At 39.5% G+C, this 13,235-nt stretch overlaps 1 protein-coding gene and 1 non-coding gene across 2 annotated transcripts; one reads left to right on the top strand and one right to left on the bottom strand.

The window, feature by feature from the left end:
• Positions 1 to 4,536: 4,536 nt before the first annotated feature.
• Positions 4,537 to 6,350, top strand: LOC148554466 (uncharacterized). Its single transcript, XM_088490332.1, has 4 exons — positions 4,537 to 4,945; positions 4,991 to 5,052; positions 5,524 to 6,109; positions 6,343 to 6,350. Exons 1-4 carry the CDS (start codon positions 4,537 to 4,539, stop codon positions 6,348 to 6,350), a joined length of 1,065 nt encoding a protein of 354 aa, XP_088346458.1.
• Positions 6,351 to 9,233: 2,883 nt separating this feature from the next.
• On the bottom strand, positions 9,234 to 9,339 carry LOC148554465 (small nucleolar RNA R71). The gene has a single exon (XR_015887701.1). It is a non-coding gene; the product is annotated as a small nucleolar RNA R71 (small nucleolar RNA).
• Between the last annotated feature and the right edge of the window lie 3,896 nt (positions 9,340 to 13,235).

Raw genomic sequence — 13,235 nt, 5'->3', positions numbered from 1 at the left:
GAGTGCCTCATGTGGGGAACCAGAACAAGTATCTGGGACTCCCAGCGGTGATTCAGAGGTCAAAAAGAGCTACTTTTAACTATATCAAAGACAAGATAAACCAGAAACTCTAGCTATGGAAAAGGTCTCTCTTGTCTTCTTCTGGCAGGGAAATCCTAATTAAAGCTGTCGCAACGGCGATTTCGATTTACACCTTAAGCTGTTTCAAGCTACCAGACACTCTACTAGAAGAGATTTAAAAAGCTATTATGCAGTTTTGGTGGAGACAAAAAGGTAATGAACGGAGGATACATTGGGTGGGATAGAAGATAACGTGTAGACTGAAATCACAAGGTGGACTCAATTTTAAAGACATGAAAGCTTTTAACCTTGCAATGCTTGCAAAGCAAGTATGGAGGCTTTTAACAAGACCTCATTCGTTAATCTACAAGGTCCTAAAAAGCAAATACTTTAGATTTTCCACATTTTTGAGTGCTGAGACAGGAACAAACCCCCCTTGGGGATGGCATAGCATCATAGAAAGCATAAAGGTGTTGGAAAAAGGAATTCTCTGGAGAGTTGAAAATGGCAGATCAATCAGAATTAAAGAAGATTCTTGGGTCATGAACTTTGTGGCTATTACTCCTAATCCTACCCCAACCTCATATCATGCTCCAAAATGGGTGTCTGAACTAATTCAATAAAATGACCAGTGGAATCAACAAAAAATAACAAAGACATTAAGCCCAGCAGTAGCAACAGCTATTTTACAAATAAATATCTAGGGAGGAGAAGATAAGGTTACCTGGATGATGAACCGAACTGGTGCATACTCGGTTGCATCTGGGTACAGCATTGCTTTCCAATTCAATCTTCCGCCGCTTGAGTTTCTTCCGGAACAATGCCACTCAAAACCCCTTTGTTCTAGCATCTGGAATTTGAAAAGTCAACCAAAAATTCGAAGCTTTATTTGGAAATTACTACACGATGCCTTACCGGTAAAGCTCAAAGTTAGTGCCAGAATTGAAACAGTGAACTCGACCTGTCCTAGGTGTGGTTCGGCGGAAGAGTCAGTCCACCATTGTCTGTGGTTCTGCACTGATTCGTTGGAAGCTTGGCACTTAGTAGATTTTCCCGTCCTAAACCCAGATGAACACCTTTGGCGATGTTGAAAAGAAGTTACAAAAAAAATGGAAGCTTTCAGTGACAAATCAGATCGAATAGAGCTAGCGGCTAACCTTCTATGGCAGTTTTAGAAGGCCAGAAATAACTTCATCTTCGATGAGTACAAAAAACCTCCATCCCTTTGTGTTGAAGAAGCTCGTACTATGCAACAAGAACAAATGGGAATGAACTGAATTTACTAATTCTTCATACTTCTTTAATGTAATAAACTTTTAATTAAATTCGGTTGGTGGAACTTTTCTTTATTTATCCCAGTGCATGTAAGTCCTTAATGGATTTTTTCTTAGTAATGAAATCATTATCTTAGATTAAAAAAAATGAAAAAACTTCTCACTTATGCCGTATGGAGATTTATTATTGTTAACGCTATTTATCATACGATATCTTCCACATTTAAATTTGCTTCATTGTGGCTATTTTCAAATTGTCATGCTACGTATTTTATATATATTCATCCAATATAATATTGCAGATGATATCATATTATCATGAGACAATAATATAATAAGAATGTAAGATACAAGGGTTTAATAGGTTCGTGCATAGCTCGGATTTGTTATCATAATTATTTTTATTTTGAATTATGATATAGGATAGATTGTTGTATGAGGATTTTAAAAAATAAAATAAAATTATTTAAAAATAGATATACTAAGATAATTTTTTATATACTTTAGTATAAATAATATTTTTTTGTGAACTTTCTATTATTTTTCTTCATAATCGATAGATAATTCTTTTATAGGCATAAAGTTAATTCAATTGTCTAATAATAATAATAATAATAATAATAATAATAATAATTGATCCGTTACTAAAATTGATCTAATTTAAACAGCTCGGAATTAAACGTCCGCAAATCCCTCTAACCAAACCACTACAAATTCCAACTATCAAAGTACTAACAGAAGACTTCGTCAAAATAGCAACAGAGATACGAATAACAAACTTGATACGAATAACAAACCTCACAACAACTCAATATATATATGAGTAAGCTACTAAGCTAGAGGTACACAATGTTTTATTCTGAATTACTTCACACTCTTACTTACTTAAGCGTTGGAGTCTCTTTGCAGGTGCCCAACGCCGCCTCCTCGGCAAGTAGACGACGCTCTATCCTTCCGCTCCAAGGAAAGCCGGTCTGAGCTCCAGCAGGACGAGCTATACCTCGGAGTGTCTAGATTCACACAGGAATATTTGGCGCCCATCGTGGGGCCCCGACTTTTTCTAACCCCACAACCCTTTATTCTATACATTTTCTACTCTTTTTTGCAGGCCACAGCATATGGCGGACGAGCACAGCCATGCTCCTTCAAATATTAACCAGGCTGAACTCCTGGCAATCAATGAGGCCCTTAGGGCCGAAAACCAGAGAATGGCCGAACTCTTACGCCAGAGGCAGCACGACCATAGCAAAGGAGGAGAACACAAGAACGCTGATGACAAAGACAACAACGATGAGCACACATCGGAGACAAAACACACTATACCTAATCCCCCGAAAACAACCACCAAAAGAACCAATCCCTTCACAAAGGAAGTCATGAACTTCGAAATGCCCAAAAACTTCACCCTACCAACGACTTTAAAACCCTACCAAGGAATAGGAGGCCTAAATGTCCACGTCACTAAATTCCACACTATGATGTTCATGAACAAAGAATCCGACCAACTTTTTTGCTGCACCTTCCCAACCTTTCTGGACGGAGCCGCCCTAATTTCATTCTCCAACCTCCTTGAAGGTTCCATCTCCAATTTTGATGAGCTGGCCGAGCAGTTCGTCAACTATTTTTCCGCATCCAAAATATACGTCCACAATTCCGACTACCTGAGCGCTATCAAACAAGGGCCAAATGAAAGCCTGAAAGACTATATGACCAGGTTTGCAGAAGCAACTAATGAAATACCTAACCTAAACCCTAAAGTCCACCTTCACGCTCTAAAGAGCGGCCTTCGCCTAGGGAAATTTCAAGAGACCATAGTCATAGCAAAACCAAAGACTCCGGCTAAATTTCGAGAAAAAGCAACAACCCATATCGAAATTGAGGAATTCTGAGCATTGCGAAGAGTTACCTCGAATAGAGAGGACGAAAGACGAAACAAGCATTCGAGCAATAAAACAGACCAGAGGTCATTCAGATTGACACCCAAATTCGACAGCTACACTCCCCTTAATACAAAAAGGGAAATGTTATAAAAGACATCCTGCACTCGAAACTCATCAAACCCCAAGCAGGGCCGGTACATACTAAGACCAGCGATATGTAGACAAATTCAAATACTGCGCCTTCCATTAGAAGTATGGACATACCACGGATGACTGTGTAATAGCGAAGGATGTCCTCGAAAAGCTAGCCCGCCAAGGACTATTGGACAAATATATCGATAGCCGCAGACGAAAGTGGAACATAGAAGACCTCGGCCAGCAATCTAAAACAATTGACAATTCACGAGATAAAGGGAAAAAGGTAGACAATGATATCAATCCACCTCGCAGAATAATAAATTGTATTTCCGGTGGTTTTGCAGGTGGCAGATGCACAAACTCAGCAAGAAAAAGGTCGTACCGAACCATGATGACTATGACAGAGTCAACCTTATCCCAACCCATCAACAAGGACAAACCAGAGATCTCGTTCATCCCTAAAGACTATAAGGCAACCGACCGCAACCTGGACGACCCCGTAGTCATCACAGCACAGGTCGAAGAGCCGCTAGTAAAGAAGATCCTGATGGATCCAGGGAGTAATGCAGACGTGTTATTCTATTCAACGTTCCAAAAGATTAAACTAAGCGATAAGACCCTCCAACCATCATTCGGAGAACTGGCAGGTTTCTCAGGTGAGCGAGTCTCCATCCGAGGCTACATCTGGTTGCAAACCACTTTTGGAGATTATCCTGACAGTAAAACCATAGAGATACAATATCTCGTTGTCGATTGCAAAAGTCCTTATAATATCATTCTAGGCAGAGCTTCCTTAAATGCATCCAATGCTATTGTTTCTACTATGTATTTGTGTACTTAAGTTTCTCTCACAGGATAACAAAGTTGTAACCATCCACGGAGACCAGAAGGAAGCCAGGCAGTGCTATAACGCCAGCTTGAAGAACGAACAATCAAGACAACCCGAACAGCAGTATGTCCAGGCAGTATATAATTAAGAACAATTACCTCTCCTGGCCGACCTGGATCCTAGAACTAACTATCAAAAATGACCGATGCCAACAGACGACCTTACTAAGATTTAGTTAACGACCGAGGAAGGAAAATATACATACCTTGGCAATGCACTACAAAATGAAAAACGGGATCAATTAGCCGAGCTATTAAGGCACAACGTCGACCTATTCGCATGGACCCCAGCAGATATGCTAGGGATAGACCCCAACGTCATCTGTCACAAGCTAGCTATCAACCCATCAATCCGACCTATAGCTCAGAAGAAAAGATACCTCGATACAGACAAGAGGGCAGCCTCCCTGGAGGAAATCCAAAAACTCCTCAATGCTGGCTTCATCAAAGAGCTCAGATACTCCACTCGGTTAGCCAACGTGGTAATGGTAAAAAAGAACAACGATAAGTGGAGGATGTGTGTGGACTATACAGACCTTAGCAAGGCCTGTCCAAAGGACGCATACCCCCTCCCGTGCATTGATAAACTGGTTGACAATTCTTCTGGCTTTCAATGTTTAAGTTTCATGGATGCTTATTCTGGCTATAACCAAATACTAATGCATTCGGGTGACCAAGATAAAACTGTTTTTATCACTGACAATGGTAATTTCTGCTATAAGGTTATGCCGTTTGGACTCAAAAATGCAGGTACTACTTATCAAAGACTTATGGACAAAATTTTTACAAACCAAATTGGCTGGAACATAGAAGTCTGTCGATGACATGGTGGCAAAATCAACACATGCAGCAGACCACATCAATGATTTAAAGAAAATATTCCAACAACTTCGAACGTACAATATGAAGCTAAATCCAGAAAAGTCCGCGTTTAGAATTCAGAGTGGAAAATTTCTCGGCTTTATGCTGACCTGCCGAGGTATTGAAGCAAACCCCGAAAAATGCTAGGCAATCCTTAACATGAGGAGCCCAAAGACGGTCAAAGAATTTCAACAATTAACTGGCCGACTTACAGCATTGCCAAGGTTTTTACCTTTCATAGCTCACCGATCACATCATTTTTTCAAGACTCTACGAAAACAACAAAGGTTCAAATGGACCAAAGAGTGCGAAGAAGCCTTCGCCAAGCTCAAAACTATACTATCAGAGCCACCAATCCTTCAAACCCCAGAGGTTGGCAAACCACTTTATCTCTATTTATCTGTTACTAATCATGCTGTCAGTTCTGTCTTAGTAACAGAAATAGGAAAGCAACAACACCCGATATACTTCGTCAGCAAATCCCTTCAGAATGCCGAGGTCCGATACCCGAAGCTAGAAAAACTGGCACTGGCTCTTGTAACAACGGCCAGACACTGTGGCATTACTTCCAAAGCCACACCATTGTGGTCAGAACCGAGCAACCCCTAAGGCAAATTTTGAGGAAACCCGAACTGACAGGAAAATTAATCAAATGGTCAATCGAGCTGTCAGAATACGACATCCAATACCAGTCCCGAAGAGCCATTAAATCTAAAGCACTAGCTGACTTCATCGCAGAACTCACCTTAGAAGAACCAAGCCCTACAAATAACAAATGGACACTATACATTGATGGAGCCTCAAATAGTAAGGGCTCTGGAGCAGGAATACTACTTGAAGACGAACAAGGAACAGCTTTAGAACAATCCCTACAATTTACCTTCCACGCAAGCAATAACCAAGCAGAGTACGAAGCGCTCATAGCAGGACTGCGACTGGCCCACACCATGGGCATAACACAGCTAAACGTCAAATGCGATTCCCTATCTGTGGTACAACAAGTAACAGGTAACTTCCAGATAAAGGATCCATTATTAGAAAAATACAACACCATCGTCAATAACCTTGTCAATAGTTTTCAAAAATTCAATATATCCCACATACCTCGGGAACAAAATGATAGAGCAGATATCCTTTCAAAATTAGCAACAACAAGAAGTCAAACTACGACACTTATATTATCTCAACTAACGCTTGATGAACCTAGTGTTATGCTAACAACAATTTCAAGTATCTTGCAGGAAGATGACTGGCGATCACCTTTCATAAGTTACTTGCAAATAGGTAGCATACCCAACAACATTCAAAATAAAAGAAAATTTAAAAGAAGAGCAAGTTTCTACACAATACTCGGAACCGAACTATACAAAAGAGGTTTCACAAGACCTCTCCTAAAGTGTCTAAACACGGCAGAGGCCGAACTGGCAATGGACGAAGTTCACGAAGGCGTCTGTGGAACACACATAGGAGGACGAAGCTTAGCTGCCAAAATCCTCAGAGCATGTTATTATTGGCCAACGTTACAACAAGACTGCATGAATAAAGTTAAACATTGTGATCACTGCCAACGTCACGCACCAATCATCCACAACCTAGCCGAGCAGCTACATTCGCCCGAGGTATGCTGGCCATTCAACAAGTGGGGGCTAGACATCCTCGGACCTTTCCCACCCGCTCCAGACCAAGTTAAATTTTTAATTGTCGCCATTGATTACTTTACAAAATGGATAGAGGCAACACCATTGGCAAAAATAACTTCCGAAAAATGATTTATTTTGTATGGAAAAATATACTCTGCTGATTCGATATTCCTCAATCCATTATTACTGATAACGGTAGACAATTTAGCCGAAGCTGCCAATAAGATGATTTTACAAAATTTCAAAATAGTTCAACAATGCTCCTCTGTCGAACATCCACAAACTAACGGTTTAACCGAAGCTGCCAATAAGATCATTTTACAGGGCCTTAAAAAGAAACTCAAAGACTCAAAAGGAGAATGGACCGGGCTTATCCCTGAAGTACTATAGAGCTACAACACAATAGAATAATCATCAACAAAAGAAACCCCCTTTATGTTGGTATATGATGCGTGAACATCTTTCCTATCTTTTTCTAGTGAATTTGCATCTAACTTGTTGAGTTTAATAAAGAATTAATTCTCTTTTAACCAATATGGATGCTACTTTGAGTCTTTTGCAATTTTGTTTATTTTAGGTAGCATTCGGCTGGATTTGATGGAGTTTCTGCAGCACAAGAATCAAAGGAGATGGCAGCGAGGAGCGACGCGTGCGCATGACTGACGCGTACGCATGATTTGAAGATTTTCTCAGCGACGCATGCGGGTGACCGATGCGTTCGCGTGACTCGCGAAAAAGACCATCGACACATACGCGTGGTGACATGCGCCACGTGCAGAAAACGCAGAAAAACGCTGGGGGCGATTTTTGGGCTGTTTTGACCCAGTTTCCAGCCCAGAAAACATAGATTAGAAGCTGTAGAATGGACAAAACAAGTGGTCCCCACCCATCAACTGAAGACTTGTTAATTAATTCAAATTTAAATTCAAATATTATTTTTAGGAAAAGAGATTATTTTAGTTTTAGATAATAGATTTTAAATTATTAGGATTAGATATAAAAGGGATTCCAACAGGGTGATTCCAAAAAAACAACAATATACCATTCCAGACTACCAAAATACATTTTATCAGAATCCTATTTTTCTCTGAACCATGAGCCACTAATCCTCCATTGTTAAGGTTAAGAGCTCTGTCTATTTGTATGAATTGATTTTATTGCTTTTTCTATTTTAATTCATGTATGAATTTATAATTTAAGAATTATTTTCGCTCTTTATCTTATGAATTTGGGTGGAACGGAAGTATGACCCTCTTTCTATTTGAGTTCTTCTATAACTTGGAAAATCTCTTTACTTGAACAACATCTTGAAAACATATTCTCCTAAATTTTAATTATCTGGATTTAATGGGATACATGACATATAATCCATCAATCCTCGTGGGATCGACCCTCACTCACCTGAGGTATTACTTGGTACGATCCGGTGCACTTGCCAGTTAGTTAGTGGGTTACAAACACCGCACCAAGTTTTTGGTACCGTTGCCGTGGATTGACTGTGATTAACAACTATTAGTTGCTTGATTGCTTTGATTAGGCGTTTTGATTTTAATTAGTTATTATTAATTTTTATTTTTTATTTTTGTTTATTTTCATTCCCGTAAATTTTTTTTTCTTTTCTTTGTTCTTTCGTTAGCACCCCTCCCCTGTTTCGTTTTCTTTATTTTTTCTTTTATTATTTAATAAATATAAAATAAAAAAATTATATATATATATATTTACATTAGTACTAATAAATTTTGTTTTTACTTTCTGAAATTAAGTTTGGTGTTACCTAGTTAAATTTATTTTAATTTCTCTATTTAATTTTCTCTTTAAATCTTAGAATTTTTTTTATTATTTATTGAGTAGTAAGTATTTTTAATTTATTATTTTACACAGGTTGCCTCACTGGGAATTTTCTGCACTCTGACGTAGAGAGTTCCATTTTTTTATTGTCTTCCGTTTGTTTATGCGCAGGAACAGAGACAAAGAACATCTCTTAGACTTTGATCCTGAACCTGAAAGAACTTTTAAGTGACGTTTACAACAAGCAAGACTTTACAAGGCTGCAGAGTCCACTATGGATAATAATAATGTTGTTAATGCCAATGTGGCTAATCCGAATGTGGATGATCAACAAAGGAGAGTGCTTGGCTCTTACTCTGCTCCTACTGCAGATCTCTATGAAAAAAGTATTGTGGTGCCTCCTATAGCTGCAAACAACTTTGAGTTGAAACCACAATTGGTCACCTTGGTGCAACAAAACTGCCAATATCATGAACTTCCTCATGAAGATCCAAATCAGTTTATATCTGATTTTCTGCAGATATGTGATACTGTAAAGACAAATGGAGTGAACCCAGAGGTGTACAGACTCATGCTCTTCTCGTTTGCTCTGAGGGATAAAGCAAAGCTATGGCAAGATTCCCAACCAAAGGAGAGTTTGAATACTTGGGAAAAGGTTGTTACTGAGTTTCTCACTAAAATTTTCCCACCAAAGAAGCTGACTAAGCTTAGGTTGGAGGTTCAGACTTTCAGACAAAAGAAAGGTGAAACTCTTTATGAAGCTTGGGAGAGATACAAGCTACTGACCAGGCAATGCCCTCCAGACATGTTCTCCAAATGGACCCAACTAGATATCTTTTATGAAGGTTTGGGTGAGATGTCCAAGATGAGCTTAGATACTTCTGCAGGCAGTTCACTGCACAAGAAGAAGACACCAGAGGAGACTATTGAGCTGATTGAGTTGGTTGCAAGCAACCAATATCTATACTCATCTAACGGGAACCCTGTGAACTTTGAAACCTCTCAGAAGAGAGGCGTGTTGGAAGTGGAAGCTGTTAATGCTCTTCTTGCTCAGAACAAGCTTATGTCTCAACAAATAAATTTACTTACTCAACAAATGGGTGGCATACAAGTCTCAGCTATCAACACTCAAAATCCACCCCAAGAGACCTCATATGACATGGCAGGTAACTTTGTGCAAAATGATAATTATGATTATGCTCAACCCTCTTCTGAACAGGTCAATTACATGGAGAGTGGTCCTAGAAATCCCAACAATGATCCATATTCTAAGACATACGATTAGGGATGGAGAAATCACCCAAATTTTGGATGGAGGGACCAACCTCAGAGACCTAAGAACTTCAACAATAGTTCTCAGAGCAGTTTTCAACAGAACAATTACAATAACCGTCAATTTCAGTCTCAGCAGCAACAACCACCTCAGCAGGCAAATTCTAAATCCCAAGAAGATTCTAATTGGGAGATGATGAGGAGTTTCATGCAGGAAACCAGAACCTCCATTAGAAACCTGGAAGTGCAAATGGGCCAACTAAGCAAGCAAATACCTGAGAGGTCTGCAAGTACATTTCCAGGTGATATAGTGGTGAACCCAAGAGAAGATTGCAAGGCTATTCAGTTGAGAAGTGGTAAATTAGCTGGCTCTAAGACCAAGGCCAATGAAGAGCTAGTTGAAAAGGAAGCTCCAGAGGAGAAGAAGGGAGATGTAGAGCACGCCCCTCCTAAACGTGCAGACAACCCGTTTCCTGACTCTCTTGATACTTATCCCACCTTACCACAGGCTCCTGAGTACAATTCAAAAATTCCATATCCTCAGATGCTTCAGAAGGCGTCCAAAGAAAAGCAATTCTCTAAATTTTTAGATGTCTTCAAGAAGCTGCAGATCAACATTCCTTTTGTAGAGGCTCTAGAGCAAATGCCTCTCTATGCTAAATTTATGAAAGAATTGTTGACCCACAAGAGGAATTGGAAGGAACAAGAAACAGTAGTGTTAACCAAGGAATGCAGTGCCATAATTCAACACAACCTTCCTGAGAAGATGCCAGACCCAGGGAGTTTTGTCATTCCTTGCACCATTGGAGATATCGGCATTCAGAGAGCTTTATGTGATCTTGGAGCTAGCATCATCTAATGCCACTTTCAGTGATGAAAAAGCTTCAAATTAAGGAGGTAAAACCCACTCGTATTTCTCTTCAACTTGTTGATCTTTCTATTAAATTACCTGTGGGTGTGGTTGAGGATTTACTTGTTAAAGTAGGACCATTTATCTTACCTGTTGATTTTGTTATATTAGACATGGAAGAGGAGGTAAAACCCTCTATTATACTTGGTAGACCCTTTTTAGCTACAGGTAGAGCTCTGATTGATGTGCAAAAGGGTGAATTAACCCTGAGGGTCAATGAAGAACAGGTGGTCTTAAATGTTTTTGAAGCCCTTAAGCACCCTAATGATTCTAAAGGGTGTATGAAAATAGATGTTATTGAACCACTTGTTCAAGAAGTACTGGAAGCTGAGGTACTTGATGATGTTCTGGATCCTATTTCAGAATATGAATTAGTTGAAGTTGAGGATTCACCACCCCAAAAGGAGTGATGAACACGCCAATAAAGGAGGAAGACGTCCCCAAGCTTGAGCTCAAACCTTTACCTCCTTCTCTGAAATATATGTTCTTGGGTGAAAATGATTCTTATCCAGTGATAATTAGCTCTTCTCTGAAGCCTGAAGAAGAAGAGGCGCTTATTTCAGTGCTCAGGAGCCATAAAACAGCTCTTGGGTGGACCATTAGTGACTTGAAAGGGATTAGTCCAACCAAGTGTATGCACAAGATCCTCCTTGAAGATGATGTTAAACCAGTTGTGCAACCACAAAGGAGACTTAATCCAACCATGAAAGAGGTTGTCCAAAAAGAGGTAATGAAATTATGGGAAGCAGGTATTATTTACCCTATTTCTGACAGTCCTTGGGTAAGTCCTGTGCAGGTAGTTCCCAAGAAAGGAGGGATGACAGTGATCAAGAATGAAAAGAATGAGCTTATTCCTACAAGAACAGTCACAGGATGGAGAATGTGCATAGACTACAAGAGGCTCAACACTGCTACAAGGAATGATCATTTCCCCTGCCTTTCATTGATCAGATGCTTGAGAGGTTAGCTGGTCATGCTTTTTATTGCTTTCTAGATGGATATTCTGGATATAATCAAATTGCAGTGGACCCTCAAGATCAAGAGAAGACAGCATTCACATGCCCCTTTGGAGTATTTGCCTACAGGAGAATGTCATTTGGACTTTGTAATGCTCCAGCAACTTTTCAGAGGTGTATGCTTTCAATTTTTTCTGATATGGTTGAAAAGTTTATTGAGATATTTATGGATAACTTTTCTGTTTTTGGTAATTCTTTTGAATCATGCCTTAAGCATTTATCTCTTGTCTTGAAACGGTGTCAAGAATCAAACCTTGTTTTGAATTGGGAAAAATACCATTTTATGGTCACAGAAGGCGTTGTTCTTGGACACCGAATTTTAAGTAAGGGGATTGAGGTTGACAAAGCCAAGGTGGAGGTGATTGAAAAATTACCACCACTAACTAATGTTAAGGCAGTGAGGAGTTTCTTGGGTCATGCAGGATTTTATAGAAGATTTATAAAGGATTTTTCTAAGATTGCTAAACTATTGAGCAACCTGTTAGTTATTGATGTTCCTTTTGTATTTGATTCTGATTGTCTGCATGCTTTTGAAACTCTGAAAGCAAACCTTACCTCTGCTCCCATTATAGCTCCTCCTGACTGGGATTTACCATTTGAATTAATGTGTGATGCTAGTGATTTTGCTATAGGAGCTGTTTTAGGACAGAGGCATGGTAAGCTTGTACATGTCATTTACTATGCCAGTCATGTGTTAAATGATGCTCAAAAGAATTGCACAACTACAGAAAAGGAATTATTAGCTGTTGTGTATGCTGTTGATAAGTTTAGGTCCTATTTACTTAGTTCTAATGTTATTGTTTATACTGACCATGTTGCTTTGAAGTACCTTCTAACCAAACAAGATTCTAAACCAAGATTGATCAGATGGGTGTTGCTCCTTCAGGAGTTTGATATTGAGATAAAAGACAGGAAAGGGTCAGAAAATCAAGTAGCTGACCATCTCTCCAGAATTGAACCTGAAGCAGGAGAACAACCAACCACAGCTATGACTAAGACGTTTCCGGATGAGCAATTGTTCCTCATTCAGCAGGCTCCATGGTTTGCAGACATTGCAAATTATAAGGCCATGAATTTTATCCCAAGGGAGTACAGCAGGCAACAAGTAAAGAAGCTATTGACTGATGCAAAGTACTACATTTGGGAGGAATCATACCTTTTTAAAAGGTGTTCAGATGGTATCATCCGGAGATGTATCCCAGATGAAGAAAAACAGCAGATTCTTTGGCACTGTCATGGTTCTGAGTATGGAGGCCACTTTGGTGGTGAAAGGACAGCTACAAAGGTCCTTCAGAGCGGGTTTTACTGGCCGACTCTCTTTAGAGACTCAAGAGCATTTGTGAAACACTGTGACAGATGTGAAAAAGCCACAAATCTCCCTGCCAACCATGAAATGCCACATCAGGGGATTCTTGAGGTTGAGTTGTTTGATGTGTGGGGTATTGATTTCATGGGACCTTTTCCACCTTCACATTCAAACAACTATATTCTAGTGGCAGTTGATTATG

The sequence above is a fragment of the Arachis ipaensis genome, chromosome B6 (assembly GCF_059453495.1).
Source record: "Arachis ipaensis isolate K30076 ecotype BB chromosome B6, ASM5945349v1, whole genome shotgun sequence".
NCBI lineage: Eukaryota > Viridiplantae > Streptophyta > Magnoliopsida > Fabales > Fabaceae > Arachis > Arachis ipaensis.
The sequence above is the reverse complement of the archived record's forward strand: the minus strand, read 5'-3'. Positions and strand labels throughout refer to the sequence as shown.

Excerpts from the sequence above, each read along its gene's own strand:
- LOC148554466 (XM_088490332.1), top strand. The coding sequence starts at position 4,537 with ATGCTAGGGATAGACCCCAACGTCATCTGTCACAAGCTAGCTATCAAC. Across the intron at positions 4,946-4,990 it reads TGTTTTTATCACTGACAATG|GTACTACTTATCAAAGACTT; the intron begins GTAATTTCTGCT and ends TCAAAAATGCAG. Across the intron at positions 5,053-5,523 it reads AAATTGGCTGGAACATAGAA|TTCTGTCTTAGTAACAGAAA; the intron begins GTCTGTCGATGA and ends TCATGCTGTCAG.